The 18,758-nt window shown below is 45.0% G+C and overlaps 1 protein-coding gene across 2 annotated transcripts; it reads left to right on the top strand.

Annotated features, from left to right (window-relative positions):
- Positions 1 to 176: 176 nt before the first annotated feature.
- LOC133933842 (transmembrane protein 47-like) lies at positions 177 to 14,578 on the top strand. Of its 2 annotated transcripts, XM_062381082.1 has the most exons (4): positions 177 to 696; positions 8,586 to 8,624; positions 8,764 to 8,904; positions 10,748 to 14,578. In XM_062381082.1, exons 1-4 carry the CDS (start codon positions 468 to 470, stop codon positions 10,924 to 10,926), a joined length of 588 nt encoding a protein of 195 aa, XP_062237066.1. In that variant the 5' UTR covers positions 177 to 467; the 3' UTR covers positions 10,927 to 14,578. The 2 variants fall into 2 exon arrangements, with proteins under 2 accessions (XP_062237066.1, XP_062237067.1); XM_062381083.1 differs by lacking the exon at positions 8,586 to 8,624 and having other exon boundaries at positions 178 to 696.
- Positions 14,579 to 18,758: the final 4,180 nt, after the last annotated feature.

Consider the following 18,758-nt stretch of genomic DNA (forward strand, 5'->3'; position numbering starts at 1 on the left):
CACATGTGATTGTCTCATGCAAGGTTGAAAGTGAAAACAAAAGGGAACTATTCTTTTACACCATAATTACCAGCCTGTAGAGAAGGCTTAGAAATAACTCTGGGATTACGCGAGGGGATAAAAGCAGATGGAATTATATTGTTGTCAGATAAATAATAAATCCAAAGTGTGATATCATTTAAAACACGAAACAAACCGAGGAATACGTGATCTTTTGTCTCTAGGACCCTGTAGCACCTGCTGGTCCCTGAGAGCCTTGACGTCAGCGCAGTAAACACAGAGGTCTCCGGTGCGCCACAGGCGGAGCGTCCGTCCAGCGCGCAACGCAGCCGGCTGCGGGGGCTCCAGCACCGGCAGCATCCAGCGCACTCAGCGGACACTCTGCGTGAGGAGGGGACGCACCGGCGCGCAGATCCACATCCAGAGCATCCTCCCCCGGGGTCCGGACCCTCTCCTGCCTCCTCACCATGTCCTCTGCTGTCACGGAGACGGAGGAGTCGGCGCGCAGCTCCCCGCTCACTCCGCTCAAACTGGTCGGACTGGTCTGCGTGTTCCTGGCGCTCTGTCTGGACGTGGGAGCCGTGATGAGCCCGGCGTGGGTGACCGCCGACGACCAGTACTACCTGTCCCTGTGGGAGTCCTGCTGGAAGCCGGCGAGCACCGAGAACTGGCAGTGCAGCAGCACGTTGGGCTCAGGTAACGGGGAGCTGGGAGGGGTGTGTGTGTGTGTGGGGGGGGGGGGGGGTCCCAATGCATGCATGGAGCTTTTTAAAGAGAGTAACATCCTGTCCCATGCAAACTGGACAGGACGCTTTACAGTTCTGGCACAAAGAGTTGTTCTGATTGACAGCAGGAGATGAAGCTGATGAAGATGATGTAGGGATGCTTCATCACCTGTAGAGGGGTACAGTGAAACAAGCCATGGAGAGATATTATCCTGCTCAGTATTGTGGCCCCCCCACTGTCTCTATCCAACCATATCAAAGCCTCATCCTGACAGCCCCTGTGACTCCACCGGGGATCTCCACATTAATTCTTGTGGAGGTGGAGTGAAGGGATGTTCCTGGGCTGGAGTGCACTTCAAACAGAATCACCCTCAAAGTAAGTTTAGGTGATTTGATCCGAGCTTTTGACTGTGAAGAGAAAATGGATCAGAGATAGAAATGTAACTTTGGTGCAGGATTAACCGACTGCATCAGAACGACAGACGCCCCCCCCCCCCCCCCCCCCCCCCCTTCTCAAAAAGCTGCAGGCATGTGACATTTGGGAACATAGGAACATGGGAGCACAAGTCGCCGACTGCCACGGGTCTTTCACAGAGGGGATGTTGAGAAATGGAGGTGGAGCGCCGGTGGGCTGCAAGGTCTGTTCAATGTATCAAATCTGGCACAAATATGTGGTTAATCTGACAGAAATCAATAATAAATCTGATCATCAGTCAACTGCTTATGTCATTTTCAACAATAATGCACAAATTTAGTTGTTCCAGCTTCTCAGAATATTTTCCATAGCTTACGGAAGGTGCAGCCCCAAATGAAGGTTTGATGTATGTAATTTAGGTTCCAAATTAATGGTTAAAAAGCATTATGGCGTCTGAAAGGGTTTTAAAATCCAATCTTAAGACTATAACACAAAATTATAAATTTACCAGAACATACTTGTGGATCCATTTAGGAAAATAGGAATAAAATATGAAGCCTTGGTCAGAAGTGACGCTCTTTATACTCAGGCTCTTTACTTCATAATAGTGACCATGTAGATGACTAATGCAGCAAAAGCACCTCCACCTCCACGGTGAAGCATGTGAGCTCTGCTGGGTGTTGTCCTACCGGCATCTAATTAATTCATATTTCAACAGAGGCGAAGGAAGAGGAGGTTAAAAAGAAAACGCTTCTGGTGCAAAGCTCGATCCGAAGCTCCTCCACGTCTCCCTCTGACTTTTTTAATGATCCGATCCACCCCCTTCTTTTGTTGTCTAGATAGCAGCCTTGTTGTTGTGCCCGGGAGAGGACCTGCAGTTTGAGGGCAGGGCAGGAGAGGTAGACGTCGGATGTTGGTTTGGCTTCCAGGGAAACAGAGTTCATCAGCGTTTCTTTAATTGAGTAGAAAAGGCTTCACTCAGTTTGACAGAGGAGCTGACGGCTGCTCATTACTTAAGATGACACTTATCTATCTCTCTGTCTATATCTCTATATCTCTAGCTCTCTATCCTTCCAGCCATCTTTACCACACACATAGTTCTTCCAGACACACACACACACTCTGTCTGTTTGTTAGTGTGTGTTTGTGTGTGTGTGTGTGTGTGCATTCGTAGCACCTGCACAGTGTGTGTGTGTATCTGGATGGAAGTGAATGGCTGCAGTGTTTCCTTTTGTGTCTGTGTTTGTGAGATACAGCCTGGGTGTCTGCATGTCTGTGCAAATTAGTGTTTGTGTGTGTGTGTGTGTGTGTTTGTGTGTGTGTGTGTGTGTGTGTGTGTGTGTGTGCGTGTGTGCCAATAGGAGGCTACCAAATAGAGGAGACCTATTTCTGGACAGTCTCCTCTGAAGCCCAGCTGAATATTTCATGTCACTCTCTGATTTCTCTGTTGTTGCATGTCTGCACCTTCTCTTCTAAGACTCACACAGACACACACACAGAAGCACACACAAACACACACTAACACTGACACAGGCACAATTTGTGACCGCAACTCTCAGCCCTTCCTTTCTTTCTGTCCCTCTCACACTCACACACACACACATCCAGTCTCCAGACCAGGACTGCCTAATTAGGTGTCTTGGCGCGGTGGGTGTGTGTTGGCTTGTATGTGTGTGAGCCTTACCAATGCACACACTGATGTTAAAAAATAAATCACTCCCTGTTTGGCCAGCTCCCCTCGGCTTGTCCCAGAGACAGAGACAGACCAAAGCAGCCGTTTCTTTTAATTTAGATTCTTTCCATTCAGTGTGACAGTGCTGCCCCTGCTGGAGTTCGCAGGGACTCAGTGGTATGCCATGGGAACCTCAGCTAGGGGAGGTTTGATCCTCCCGGGCACCCGTACCGCTGTAAGTAGAGAAAGATCAATATCCAAATTGGATTCCTTCTTTCCGAGTGCCCTTAAGGCCCAGTCACACCAGCTTTAGAATTCTGAACCTTCGTGGCGATTGTTATACGTTCCAGAGGAATCGCCAGGATTAGCAGATCAGTGGGTTTGCTCATGGGGCTGAGTCAAATCTGCTCGAATTTTTAAAGTTAAAGTTTGTACGAAACATGTTTTCACTGGAAAATAAGATAAAGAAAAACAGCATATGTGGTCGTGTAGTCCTCAGCTTCCCTTCTAAAAACACATTATATTCTATTACCAAATACCAGCATGAATAACAACACTTCTACACACTTTAGCTGTTTAAACAACTCTACAGGAGAAAATCCTGAGAAAAACTGATATTTAACCAAGAAAACTCATTAAAACCAGGAACTTCAGAGCCTAATTGAGTCAAATGAAGTAATTAGACGAGGTGTAAAGTGGCCTCGGGTCTCTTAATGGCTGAGGTACACCAGGGTGAGACGGATGAGGGAGCAAGTTCCTCAGGTTCCAAGAGCAAGCAGTAGAGAAACTCTGTTCAGTTGAGTTCTGTGATCGTCTAATACCTCAGTAAGAAATCATTTATTCACAACATCAACAGCCTCTAATTAATTGAACTGAGAGAAAAACAAAGGCACAAAGGAGAGGTTTTTTTTATTTTAATTGCAATTTTAGATACAAATTACATTTCTCTGCATTTCACTTTGTAGCTGTTTGTTGTATTTTTTTTAAAGTAAAGTTGTGTTGGATGGATTTTACACACACACACAGACACACACACACAGACACACACCCACAGAATTTACACCTGTAAGCCAGCTCACTTTCCTTTTCTCTTTATTCTCTCTCTGCCTCACAGTAAATCTCCTCCTCCCACAGACTTAACAGCAGACCTAACATTCTCCTTCATTCATTCATCCAATCCTCCTATTGTCCCTTTTAGCATCTTCCTCTAACCTGCTCTTCCCCTCTTCCTCATCCTGTCTTTCTTTTTGCTCTTTTTCTCTGTCTCTCTCTTTTTCTTAACAACTACTTCCACCACAAATAGCTTTGTCATTCATTTGACCTTGAGAGAAGATTTCCCGGACTCACTGTCGGATTTGGTTACAACCTGACACCATAAAACTACCACTTCTCTCTCTCTCTCTCTCTCTCTCTCTCTCTCTCTCTCTCTCTCTCTCTCTCTCTCTCTCTCTCTCTCTCTCTCTCTCTCACACACAAACACAATATTAAGTTAATTTAACCAAGGATTACAAAGATATGTTTTTTACAGCATATTAACTCATTCATATTTACAACTATGAAGCTAAATGACTGAAGACACACTCAGATTCATGATTTTAAATGTTGAGCAGTGGTGTAGGTTCTAGCCTGTGAGCTCCCCTGTTCTCTGGTCTTTGTTGTCACAGATTTGAGGTAATTCTCCATCGAAGCCCCAAACACCTTGTGATTGTTGACTCCTCGCTCTCTGCCCCCATCATCTTTCACTATCAGGCTATCGATCCATCCACTGCTTCTCTCCCAGCCCTTCATCTGTGCTCCTAAACGAATTGTCTTTTGTCTCGGTCCTCAATCCTGCTCCCAGCTTTTCATCTCCTTTTCTGTTTGTCATTCATTTTCCCCTCCTGTCTTCCTCCCTTCCCCACCTCCTTTCTCCTTCTCTTCCCTGAGGGCTTCATTGTTACATTTCTAATGTTAATCATATCCCCTTTGTAATTTCGCCATCCTCAGCCCTCTCCATCTCCATTTCTCAGTTCCATTTTCTCCAGGGTCAAACCTCCTCTCACTAGTTCTCCTCCTCTCCCTCTTCACCTCCTCCCTCACCCCCTTCATCCCCTCCTTTCCTATGACTCCATTTCTCCTCTCAGCGAGACCCCAGAGACACCCCGTTCTATTTGTAGCCGCTGAACGAGGAATGGGAAATGATGTGGCATTCAGTTCTGTGGCAGACAGACAGGGGAATAGCAAGAACCCCACAGCCCCCCCCCTGTCTACCAGAGCCAAACCACACACACCACACACACACATGCACACACCACACACACACACACACCACACACCACACACACACATAGATGTGCGTATGCCCAGACAAATAGATCTGCGGCAGCATATACAAACCTGTCCTCTTAAACAATCTTTTTATTATCTTATATATATCGTAGTTATTCCTCTTATGATTTTTTTCCCATCTGCCACATTCATTTGGTTCATCAGCTTGTAAGAATTATCATAATAGGTCGGATCTGCTGTGTGAAAAAAATCCATATTAGACTGATTATAAATTATTATCACGTAATTAACATAAACCCCAAACAGATATGTAGATACTTGAGTCTCTGTGAACGTCTACAACAAAACGTCTTCTTGTTTTTCCATCGCTCCATTTGAACTAATGCGCTTTTCTTTTAGAGTAAATTTTTATAAATTTGTTTAATTTGAATTGCAGATTTTAATTAAATGCAAATGATGAATCTAGAGTCTGCTTGGTTATTGGCAATTTGGTGCCTTGTCGTTTCATCCCCGCCGCTTCCAAAAGAGCAAACCAGCTCTCTGTCCTTTCAGGGGAAGCTGAATATGAAAACCTGATGGACCACCTGAGCCTCCTGCGAGCTTGCTTTTCACTCTGCGCCTCCATCCCTCCATCCCTCCATCCCTCCACCTCCATCCCTCCATCCCTGCATCCCTCCACCTCCATCCTTCCTCTCCTGCATCTCTAGTTGCATTTCTGATACAGGACGACTTTTGGGGCATCTCAGGGGGCATCTGATTTACCTCAGTCTTGTTGCTGTTTTAGAATTGACCTTTAGTGATTCCTTGTTTTTCTTTTGCTTGAAGGGCCAACCTATAAGAACAGATCAGACTTACAGGGTCCATCCAGACCTGCGTCCTTCCAGGTCACCGGCTTCTATTAAAGGCTGAAACGACTACATTTGGTTTTCATGTCATCCTTGTTGACAGGAAAGGTGTTTGTCCAGACGTCCGTCCTGATCAGCGACATCTTTCAAACTGCTTTTAAGTTGCTTTATAATTTTAATAATACAGTTCCTCATAAAGCTGTATCTCTCCCTCCTTCCTTCTGCTCTCTATCGCTCTCAATAATCCTTCCATCCCACTTGCTCATCTTTAATTTCCTCCCTCTTTCTCTGCCTATCACTATCCATCTCTGCATCTCATCTCCTCGCTCCCTCTAAATCTCTCATCTCTCCTTATCTCTCTCCTCCTCCATCCGTCGTTCATTCCACATTAGAGCAGTAAATTTAGGCATTGGCTGTATTTGTACATTATGCGTAGTGAAATAAAAAAGATGAATTCACTTAAATAGCTCTGCAGTGAAGCAATCTGCTGTGCAGTGACTTTGACTCCACACCCACAGCTCCGGTTCTCTGACAGATGTGCTTCATCTATGTTTGATCCAGAGCTTTCAGTTGGATGTTTATCGGTTAGTGTCTGTCCTTAAGGAGTACAGATTATTTAAGTCCTGTATTGTGTATGATATAGCCCTCTCAGGTTTGCTGGTGTTGGGGTTTTACAGCAGCTCACATTAGCCTGCCAATCTGACAGCCCCACATCTGATCACAGCGTGAGGGCTGACAGGTGGAAGGAAAGGTCAGAAGAACAGCCAGAGCTTTTCTCCCTGTGGATTAAATGACAAGACGTGTGAGTCGTGCTCTCCTGTCCTATGTGGAGCATGGATGAGCCTTAAAAGCTTCACTATCAAATCTTTAATTTAGACTCAATCAGTTACTGGCCTCCGTGTTTGCAGAAGCAAATTAAAGTTTTTATTGCCTACCTGCTAAATATATACAGATAGAAAGTGGTGAGAATTTCCATTTTGTGTTATTTGCACAAATTGGACTGATGGAAAAATTGTGCGGTCTCTGTTTATTAACCCCAAAGAGTCAATGTACCAACTGGACAGATGCTAGTGGTGTGTGTGTGTGTGTGTGTGTGTGTGTGTGTGTGTGTGTGTGTGTGTGTGTGTGTGTGTGTGTGTGTGTGTGTGTGTGTGTGCGACGGCTCAGCTCAGTCTCAGAGCTCACCAGGAACTCCACTTCTTTCTCTTATTTCTCTTCATGTGTCTCACACTTTTTCTCTTGCCTCTGTTCGTTTATGATGTAAGTCTTTGTTCATGAAGCCCTGGGATACGTGCAGGCCTTTTGCTCAAGTTAAAACATGTCCAGCTCCTTGTGTGTTTATGTGACATGAAGTATATTTCATGTTCACATCTCGTCTCTTCGTTCTCCTTGTTAAGTTGTGCAGAGTATAAAACCTGTGCTGGCTGAGCAGCTGAATACGCACAAACGTTGACATTGATGCAATATTTTGTAAATAAGTTTGTATCTGTGTGTGTGTGTGTGGGGGGGGGGTAGTTCAGTTCTCTCTCTCTCTCTCTCTCTCTCTCTCTCTATATATATATATATACGTACATGCAGAGAGACTTTGACAATGTGCCAGCAAAGCTCTTTAGCTGAAGCTTTTTGGCAGCTCAGATATACTAAGTGCTTTCTCTCTTCATTACTTTCACTCGGCACTGCTCTGTCCCCAGTCCCTTCACGCCCTCCTCCTCCTCCTCCTCCTCACCCCCTCTCTCCCCCTCTGCCTTCACCATCCTCCTCCTCCTCCTCCTCCTGCCCTTCTCCTCCTGTTGGCATTTCTTTTCATGCTGCCCTCTGTCTGTCCTTGTAACACTATGCCAGTGCCCCTCCACCTGCATGTGTCCCCCCCCCCCCATCACCCTCTCGGAGATGCTCTCCGCCACGTTGCCACTGAGCCTCTCTTCATTTAACTTGTCTCTCCTGTTTTTCCTCAGTTCCCCCTGCTTCCTTGATTCCCTCTGTACTTCTATTTACTCATTTGTTCCTCAATTGCTTTTATATTTCCTCCATCTCTCCTTTCTCCCCTTTGTTCATTCACCTTCCATCGTTCTTTCCTTCCATTTGCTTCTCATACCTTGCCTCCTGAGCTTCCTTCCTTCCTTCCACTGGCTGTTTAACCTTATTCCCTCTTTTCTTTCACACAATATGTCATCACTTCCTTTTCATACCTTTATTCCCCCTTCTCTTATCTTTCTCCATCCTACCTTCCTGCCTCAATCTCTTTCAGTCTATACCCCTTCATCTATTCCATCCTCCTTCACTCTTACCTTCTACCGTTTCCTTCCTTCAATCTTTACATTGCACTCATTCTTTCCTTTTCTCATCCCCTTCTTCTTTATTACCTTCCCTTGACGTACCATCCTTCCTTAACCCTCCAATCTTTCCATGCTTCCTTTAATTCTTCACTTCCTATTTATGACCTTTCTCCTGTCCTCCTTCTCTTGTTCGATCTATATCTCTTTCTTGTCTTTCTTCCATGTGCTTTAACTTTCCGTCATAAATAAACTCCCTGTTTTTATTGTTCATTCCTCCCTCTCTCATGCCTCTAACAATCCTTCTCTCCCTGATCAACATACTATAAAGGCAGTAATATATAAAATGTCAAATCAAATAATGCGTGGCTCTGTCTCTCCTCCCAGGTCACCATCAAGGTCTTGTGCATTTCATTTTTAGCTCTGGTATGCATACTGCATTTATTCATGAATGTAAACTAAATGTTTATCCTTTGCTTTGAGGTCACTCTTTTCTTCCTACGTCTCTTAACCATGTTTTCTGTCCATCTTCCTCCTCTCTCCCCTGCCCCCCCGCCCTGCCCAGACTGGCAGGTTGCTACACTGGCCCTGTTGCTAGGGGGTGGAGCCCTGGTGCTGATGTCATTCCTTATCGCTCTGGTTGCCGTGTGCATCGGGACGAGAAGGCGATTTTACGCACCCGTCGCTTTCATGCTCTTCGCTGCAGGTCAGTGAACACATGAGCACCAGAACTGTCCAGACACAATCACACCAGTCCTGGGTTAAAGGCCACTCATTCATTATGCACTAAAATACTGTGCTGAGTGACTCACACACACAAACAGATTACTTAATTAACCAATTTAGACAAGGTAACTGGAAGGTTGCAGGGTAATCACATTGGAAACCGACATGCATTTAAATGATGATCCTCACTTACTGATTAAAAAGGCACACAGACTGCATGCTCACATTCACATTCACAATCTCTCTCGCCCTCAAACTCATTTAGACAAAATCCTATTTTTATGATTGGAGCCCAGCAGAGTCGCAGCGGGCGTCACGTCTGTCCGTTTAATTTCCCCTGTCAGCCCCAATCTGGAGTTGGACATTTGGGAAGTTTCTGGATTTTCACTTCCCAGAATAATATGAAAATGTCCTTTTTCTTTTGCATGTGTTGCTTGGGAGAGGGGTTTTCTCAATCTCACTGTGCAAACCACAGAAGCAAAACTCGGCACTAAAGTGGAAATAACTCAGAAGGATTGTGCAGAGGTTTAGAGACACGTTGTGATTTATCATTTACTGGAACTTTTCTTATCCCGAAAAAATGGTCTCAAAGTGTGAGTGAAAAATGAAAATGAAGAGCGTAAAAGGACGAGAGTTAAACATCCATATTATTTCTGGATTGACATTTGACTGCTCCTTCAAATAGAATCATTGTGCTTGCTGCAGGGATTGAGAAGCTGTTCTCTCTTTAGCCTCAGCAAACAAACACACACAGGAACTTCTACAGCCTGAAGTGGAGTAGGAGTGCCACTGGTTCTGCATGGATTATACTTATAGTTATATGTTTTATGTCTTTAATTGAGTCTCCTGGATGCTGCTGGAGGTTTTGGTATTTCAACACAAACTTTAAAGAGGTGCTTCATTATTTTAATAATATAATAATTTGATATCATTTTAGAGCTTGGGAAACAGATCAGTGATTGATAAATAATTGAACATACAAACAAACATTAGAAACACGTTTGACCATAACCACAGAGGGAGTAAATAGTAAAGAGTGTTTTTTGGGTGGACTATAAAGCGTCCCCCAGTGAGCGATAGATCACACTCTCACTTCCTAACAAGCAAGCACCTCTTTAAGGCTTGTTTTTCATGCCGCCTGTGTTTATATTTGTGTTTTGTTGAAATTATGCAGCCCGTGTGTTTAGATTTTCATGCAGGAAAGTGCCAGAGCTTGTTTGTGTTCCCACAAGATGAATTCCCTTTGAAGAAATAATGATTGATGGCTTGTCCTGTGTTGCGCTGCCATCCATCTCCTCCCCCGTCTCCCCAACACTCCCCCCCCCCTCGCCTTCCCTCATCCCTCCATCCCTTCTTTTCCCACTTTTGTCAGACTCTGACCCTTTTGATCAAGTTTGATTTCTTCCACAATGTGCTACAGGTCATGCAAATCTTTTCTCCACCGAGTTTATGCTAGTTTTTCAAATTTTTCTAGTATTTCTTAACTGCTTGGTAAATGACTGCAATAAAAAAAAGGAAAAAATGTATGTGACCAAATCCCATGAAGCCAAAACTCATTAAACTTTACAGGAGACCCATTTTGCATCAGAGAGAGTTTGTTCTGAATGTACTTTGTGATTCAATTATTAATCAAGGAAGTAGAGATGAAATATTGACACCCTACTGGGAAATACATCATGTTGAGGCTTTAAAAAAAAAAAAGTTTGAAATGTAATTCATTCATGCACATTAATCTGAGGTTAAACTGATCAGCATAACCTCTGACACAACAAGACGTACGTTTTTTCTTTCCCTTGTCGTAATCCCTTCTGCGTCTCTTTCAGTCGTCCTCCAGGCCTGCAGCTTGGTCCTCTACCCCATCAAGTTCATCGAGAGCATCAACCTGAGGATCTACCACGAGTTCAACTGGGGCTACGGCCTGGCCTGGGGTGGGACCATCTTCTCCTTCGGCGGGGGAATCCTGTACTGCCTCAATCCCAAGAACTACGAGGAGTACTATTAGGTCAATTTCAAGGTGGAAACTCTACAGTTGCATACCAGGAGGGGTGTTCAGGGGGTTGGGTGGGGGTTGGAGTTTGTGTGGGTGGTGATGGTGGTGGGGCAGCTTTGAGGATTGAGCATTGAGGAATACTGTTCACTGGATTACGGTCTGGAGATGTATTTTCTTGCCTTGACTCAACATAAGTGTGGGAGCTAAGAATGATGGGTATTTGAACCGGCAGCCAAAAAGTCAGCAGGCCTGTCCTGGGCAGGGGTGGGGGGACGGGTAGTAAACCAGTCTTACTGATTTACTACTCGTGACACAGCTGGGACACACTGGAAACCATCTTCTTTGTGAAAGAAACAACAAGAACTGCTGGATTTTTGTCCCCAGTGACGACCCACTACTAAAGAAACAAGATGTCAGACTGGGAGGCTTTTACCGCACGTTTACACACGCATGCACATGCAAAAAGAAAAGTATATCTTCACCTGTTAACATCAAATTCTTGTGCATGACATCTTCAAAAAGCCCCAGACCCTTGCTCCATCTGCACATCATCATCATCACCATCACCATCATCATCATCATCAGTGGCACTGAGAGTTGTTACCAAACGTCCTCGGGAGTTCATTCACTTTCTCAAGGACGTAGAAGAGGCCACAGTTGCGCCTCATAAGACAGATAGATTAGTCTTGTGGGGGGGAGGCTAAGAGAGGGGAATAAAATGAAGACACCCGATCAATATTCTGTTATCGAACCACTTGTCTGTTAGTGTGGCAACCCACAGGGTGTGCACGGGCGGCTGTCACGATAGATTAGCCCTGGTCCGAGGTGTGAGACGGGGCTGGACTCAGCTGCCTCCTGGGGTCTGCTGAATTTCAGGTCCCTGTTGAGGGAAGTTTTCATGCATCGCGACATTCGGAACATCCTTCCTCCTCTGGTGCAGCACGATGAAGTGTCCTCTCTGTGGCCATGTTTACATGCACAACAGTGGTGTACGAGAGTTCAGATTTATGAATCTTAAGTGCCCGTCTCAGCTGGAGGGAGAGAGAAGTCGCAGATTGCAACCAACTGAATTACTGCTCCCCCCCACCCCGCCTGGCCTTGCATAGAGACTGTTGTGAGTCTCTGCAGGAACGTGGACTTCCTCTTTATGTAGATCTCATTCTGAGCTACCAAAACCTAAATGATTCTCAGTTTCAGGTGATGATACATTCATGAAAAATAAACAACTATGAATAGCCCTAAATTCTACACACTGGTCATTTAAGTGTTCCTAATTCAGAAATCATTTTATCATCTGAAAATAAAATTCATTCATAATAATGGCAAATTTTTTCTTGCAATCAGAGCATTACTATATGCATGTAAACACAGCCACTGAAGGTGACTATTTATAAACCACAGCAGTGTATCTAGGCCACGTTTCATTAACAGTAAATTGCTCTCTCCTTGTCTGCAGTAAATGTCAGGGATCAGTGGAGGAAGCGCCTGGCATGCAGCTGCTGGCTCGGAGAGAGCAAATGTCAGATGTCGCCATGGATGGCTGCTTGTACAGATATCGACATTAAGTATTGTTTTGTAGCATCACCTCCTTTCAGTAAAGATCATCCGACAGCAGCTGCATAATTGAGCATAAACAGTGTTTATCTGGTTTCCACTGGCCTCAGGGTTTGGCTCTAATCAGCTGTAGTTTGGGTGGTCGCCAAGGATCCAGTGTAATTCCTGGACGGAGCCAGTTTTGTAACTTCTAAGCTGATTTTGAACTTGAGATTGGGCGATAAAACAGGCAGATGCTGCTATTTTTATCTGTCATTCTGCAAAAACATTGTGTTCTCAGCTCCCCTGTGTGCTGAATTACTTTCCCTCACCCTGTGACCTCCATCCTGCATTCAAAACACAGTCTGTTATTTCACTAGTGCACCAGGGAGCCAGAATGTAAAATATGACATTTTGGAAATACAAACGGTATCTTTATCTGTCCTCGCAGTTCTCTCATATTTGCTTCGCCGCTGACAAGCACCCATCCCCCCAAAATAGGATCTAGGCTTCCTCCCTGGCCACCTTAATAAAAAGTGGACCTGTGCAGCCACCGTACGACTCGTGCAGCAGGCAGAAGTCCATCTGTTTTATAGGAAGTGACACGACACAGACAAACCAACTCCTCTGTTGTTGATGATGAAAAGTGGTGTTTGTCAGTACAACACCACTACACAGATCTGATGTGACGCACAGGTGATAGTTAACATTACTGCCTCTATTTACAGTCTGTCAATAAAATACTTACTGAGATAAATTAAACACCTATACACTGTACAAGTTGGAATTATACAATGTTAACTGCAGCTCTTAAGAGAGGAATTCATTTGACTAATCACTGAGCACAGATTGAATAATGACGACCTCCAGTAACTTGTGAGAAATGAGAGGTAACAGAGCAATTAAATCTGTTTGTTGTGTTATACTGAAGGAAGAAAACAACTTCGCTGGAGGAGATGTAATAAGTTATTATTATAATATGATATTAAATTAAAATAAAGGAGGATTTATTAAGTATTGATATCGAGAAAGTCAGCAGAGTTTCAGAATCCCATGGAAGGTTGAAACTGAGTCTGTCCCACAAATCTCAATTTAACATCAGCGGCCAGCAGGGAAAGTGATCTTTCAAAATCACTTTCTCTGTCCATCTTCCTACCAGATCAGATCCGATGTGGAGACACCTGGTTTCCTCGCTCTCTTGACAAATGTCAAAGTTGAAAAAGACCTGTCCTAGCTGCAGGGGGTGACTGGGAGAGTATGAGCTGGTATATCGTATCTCAAGGTGCAACCTGTGAACCAAGAGCTTGTGCTCCATCAACTGCTGAAGCTGAGGGGTCTCCTCACTTGTGGACTTTGTGAGACCATCTCTGTCAATCTGAGACGCTGTGAAGTGTCAGCACTGAATCTGTCAGAGACGCTCTGCTCATATCAAGTGTTTCAAAGAAGAAGACCTGCTTGCTGTCATCTTTCCTCCTTTAGATCTTCCTTCTCCTCTTCGCCTCCCGATGAACATTGATCTCTGATGCAACCGATTTGAGACCCTTGATGTGCAATCACACTCAAGTTCTAAAGCTGAGCAGATGTCTGGACCTCAAAATCAGATCACTCACCATCACAGCTCCATATTTAACATGAACTTGTTAAGTACTTCCAGTGTAATTTGTCATTCTCGATATAGCAAGTCCTAAACATTCATTTGTTACTTCCTCTTCCGCTGCACTAGCACAGTGTGTATTTCATTGCTTCCCACGGACAAACTATTTACACTGCAATTTTACGAGCTGTAATCTGGAGCATTAATGGACGGGGTAAACTTGTGGGCACGATGTGATGGAGAGTGAAGCCACTTAATCTCACTTTACAAACTCTTCCGGGAGCCGTAAACCTCCTGATGTAAATTCACTGTGTGTTTACTCTCAGCTGATGGACGTCAGGTGAAAATAGGCAACAAGGGCGCCAGAGTCCCTCAACGTCCCCGTGCAGTTTGTTGAGCACTGAGTGGAAACAGAGAGAGTGCCCACTTTTACAGCCAGAATTCCATTATTCATACCGAGCTATGTGGGTCAGCGGGTGCATTTCAGCACACTAAGTTACAAAGATGTCCCTGCTGGCCGCTGACGGGGGGGGGGGGGGGGGGCTCCAGTTAATCAGTCTCTGCCTTTGTTTGGTCACTAGATTTGATTTTGGCAGCGCTCAGTGTCACATCGCGCAGTGTGTTGTCGCTCCCGAGGGTACAGAAGCCCTGAAATGATGGACTGCTACGGAGATCATCACCACCAGTATGATGTCCAGTATCCAGTATGGCCACTACTGTGTTTAATACTGTACGATCACAGCTTAGTGAGAGTGTGTTTGTTACCTAGAAACGTCTCTGTGCTTTGGTGGTGTAGAGGGGCCTTAGGCACGAACACTGTAACAGACCTGGGCTCAAACATTCAGGGTGGTTTCAAATATCCTCATCCTCATACTGGAAGGACTAAAAGAACAGTTTCAAACTTTAAATATATAATTTAATTGATGATTTGCAGTCGTAGCCTGGTATCGTAGTATTTTTAGATACAAACGCTCTTAAATGGGGATAACGCCTCTGCCAGATATTTCCAGATGTAAGACTTCCTGCTTTATTGTGTAGTAGTTGTAACATTGTGCAGCTGTTTCGTTCACACATCTTTAATCCCAGAGGTGGCAGTGCAGCTCTGGCAGAGCAGAAAACAAACGTACAGTAACGTGGAGCAGATGTAGTCGCTGCATGTCCTGATTCTTAATTGGCAGCAGAAATCAGTGTCAGTTGCAGAGATGAGCCTCTGATTATAAATGACAATGTAAATGTGCCTGCGCTACTTTCACAACTGACCTACATGCTTTGATTTTTAATGAAGCACTTCACTGTGTTTCCGTTTAAATTCGATTATTTGCGTTCGGCCTCTCGGTGTAATTTGAACGGGGTCATATACAAATTTGAGGATGTGAACGCCCCCTGAAGGACGTCTGACCCACGCTGCTTCTCTGGATGTTTCATCCCAGGTCTGACTCGTAGTTATTAGCATTTGTTTGGTTATTAATTCGCTGATGAGAAGTAGAGGCTCTCAAACAGAGATGACTCTGTTTCATGCATCATCTCCCAGTAGACTGCAGAGAAACGCTGTCTAATGATGAGCGTAGGGATTTAGGCTGTTTGTGTGTCTGTGTGTGTGTGTGTGTGTGTGAATGACAGCAGAAGACTGTAATTGTGTCTGATAGAAAGACGAAGACTGTGTGTGTGTTTGTGTTGGCATGTTTTAGATGCCGTTGTAGAGATGTCAGTAATCAGCATTTATCTCTTTGTACGTTGGAACATTAAAGCACTGAACAGAATATCTCACTCTTGATCTCACTCTGTTGTTTCATTTTGTCACCTCTCTGAATGTGTGTTGTCGTGTTTCCTGCTAGAACCAGGGAGGTCACCAGCTGCTTTCCAGGTACGCTGAGGTAACCACAGTTAGCAGATGGTGCAGGAGCTTCCAGAAAGAGACTGAACAAACACACACAGGATAATAAATCTGTCTTTTCCCTCATTAATTCAGTCATTACGTTCAGGATTCATTTGTAGTGTAAATTCTGTGTCTATGCCTCTGTCTCTGTTTCTACGCTGACGATGCATTTTGTTACACAATCGCTTGATTTCTAAACCCCAAAGACAAAATGTATGCATTTGACAACAGCAGAGATCTATAAATACATGAGGATGAGCTTAAATAGCAGGTAGCTCATGTTGATCTACTAGAACAGGGAATCACGACACAATCCACATACTGTCACTTTTGTGAGAGTCAAGTGTCATTAGGCAACACAGTTTTTGCTCAAAGGCCGCCTCTTAACAAACATCCCTCCTGCCAATTAGGAGTTGAATTGCCAGTAACTAACGTACGGTGAGGCTCTGTGGGTCAGAGCACTTGATCACAACAACAGTTTCTCCAGAAAACACAAAGCAAACACTGACATCATCTCAACATTCAGCTCCACGAGGCTGCAAACAGCCAGTGAGCAACACAAAGAGCCCCAGGTCAGTTTTTTTGGAAATGGAGCACTTTGTGATGGCTGCTGTGACAAGCACACTTCACTGCAGGAAACATCAAGTTCCCTGCAAGAGACAGGAACTCATCACGTTACATAAACGTCCGTGGTGATGCTGCACATGGGAGACAGTGGCTGCAGCAGTGAAACGCTCTGGGACAAAGAACCTCCAGGAGAGTCGCAGGTCGGTGATAGAGCGGCGCCTTGTCAATCTGGATCAACGCCCATCATCGCCCTGAGTACACTTGACGTCTGCCACAATCATTTTCTGTGAAACACAAACACACAATCAGGGGGCGACTGAACGATCTGAACCTAACAAACAACACTACACTGAATGGTGTCAACCTCTCATTTAGGTATTTTAGAATCAGCTGCAGCTTTGTGTTTTTTTCTGGGTCCTGAGGGAGAAAAACCTCTTTCCAAGATTCTCTGGCCCAGTTCACAGAACAGACTGGTCTCTCTAACTTGTGGTTATACTGCCCCCAGCTGTACAAACTGTGCCAGTGTCTTTTAAAGCCATGATTCTCCACAGGCGTAAAACAATATTAAAGTGCCCCTCCCCTTCTGAATGTGTTTTGTTTATTGTTCCTTCTCCTGGATGTTTAACACAAACACGCACCAGCAAGTCTTTGACAACACAACAAGTTTGAAGCTTATTCTGAATTTATTCAAAGAGTAACTTTGATGTCACTGTGACCATGGTTACAAGTGATGATTGGTGGGGTCAAAGGTCAGACTGGAAACTTCTCCTCCTGATGTCAAATCGCTCTTCATGCACAAAACAACACAGGAATTCATAGGACTGTGACTTCGACAGGTTTACATCATCTCAACATCCCTGAGAGGAGCAGCTGAGCGACGTACAGTAAGTACCCCCCCACACACACACACACACACACACTCTCTCCATGTGTAGACAGCAGCACCTGGTCCGTCCCGCCGGCGGCTGCATGCCTGGGAATCCCAGTCAGGCCCTGAGTTTCTGTTTTTGGAACTCTCCATTCACTCCCAGCTCGGCTCCCTGCAGGCTTCTCAGTGCTGGTGAATAACTGGGAGACTGAGACCATCATATCATCGGAATCTATTAATAGCTGTACGGTCTTAAGTGCGTGCCACGCCGTGCTGTAATGGAACCATTACAGTAACGCACGTCCTGCTGATGGAATCCCAGAGTGGGCACATCACTTTATCAACAGATCTGATATTAATAGGCCGCAGGTCTGTAGCAGCTAGCTACAGTAAGGGGCACTTTGCCACCAGAGAGGAGGGATGGTATTTTCTGCATCTAAGGCAACACAGGCCTGATGTGAAGGTCTTCAAAACAACTGGTCCAGGGGCTGATCCAGAGACAGGGACAGAGGGGCCACTGGTCCCAGCTGGAATCTGATTGGCCCCTAAGGTGCTTTATAAGCGTTCATTCTCAAAATAAATTAAGTGATGTGCGGCTTCGCTTAAAATACACAAATGTTTCAGTGACTGAGCAGCAGTTTACATTTGCTTCCAATCTGTGCGTCTTTTGACTTTAGACTTTATTCTCCCCAAGGGAAAATAAGATTCACAGCCAGTTCCTCACAGACACATGTCAACACACCGGCCACCAACAGGTAGGACAGGACCACCATGGAACATAAAACAGACTATCAGCTTCAGGTGTACAACCCTGGTGAACTTTGACCCACAATATTCTCTTGTGTGTGTTCGACCGGGCCCTGATCTGAGCTCTGCACTGAATCAGGAATTCTGCATGGATGTTGGCCCCTCTCTGAAAAGTGTGGCCCCTGGTTTAGACAAATCTAGATCCTCCCCTGAACTGGTACCTCACTGGACAGCTGATCACTTTCTCATGTTCTAAACTCATGAACATCACAATGTTATAAATTTATAAACCAACAAACATCAGAGTAAACACTAAACTCACATTATGATCAAACTCATGGATAGAAGCTGTATGAATGGTCCCGTGTTGACATTGGCTGGTGACCTGTCACGTGAGCTCCACCCACTGGGAGGTGAAAGTTGGTTGACTCACCTTGATGCGCCGCCGCCTCTTCCTCCTCCTCCTCCTCCTCCTCCTCCCTGTGTACGGAAATACTCTTCCCACCGGTGGTGTCTGCCGGGTGTCACATTTTACGCATGGCGTCCTTCGCAGGGAATGGGAGCCCGGCGCAGCGCCACCTCGAAGAACCCTGCTCCTATTTAGAGGTGGGAATGCTCCCGGCTGCCCCCCCTGCCCGCACACCTGCTCCTCTCCGTCA

Source organism: Platichthys flesus, chromosome 22 (genome assembly GCF_949316205.1).
Source record: "Platichthys flesus chromosome 22, fPlaFle2.1, whole genome shotgun sequence".
Taxonomy (NCBI): Eukaryota; Metazoa; Chordata; class Actinopteri; order Pleuronectiformes; family Pleuronectidae; genus Platichthys; species Platichthys flesus.

Excerpts from the sequence above, each read along its gene's own strand:
- LOC133933842 (XM_062381082.1), top strand. The coding sequence starts at position 468 with ATGTCCTCTGCTGTCACGGAGACGGAGGAGTCGGCGCGCAGCTCCCCG. Across the intron at positions 697-8,585 it reads CAGCAGCACGTTGGGCTCAG|GTCACCATCAAGGTCTTGTG; the intron begins GTAACGGGGAGC and ends CTCTCCTCCCAG. Across the intron at positions 8,625-8,763 it reads GCATTTCATTTTTAGCTCTG|ACTGGCAGGTTGCTACACTG; the intron begins GTATGCATACTG and ends CGCCCTGCCCAG.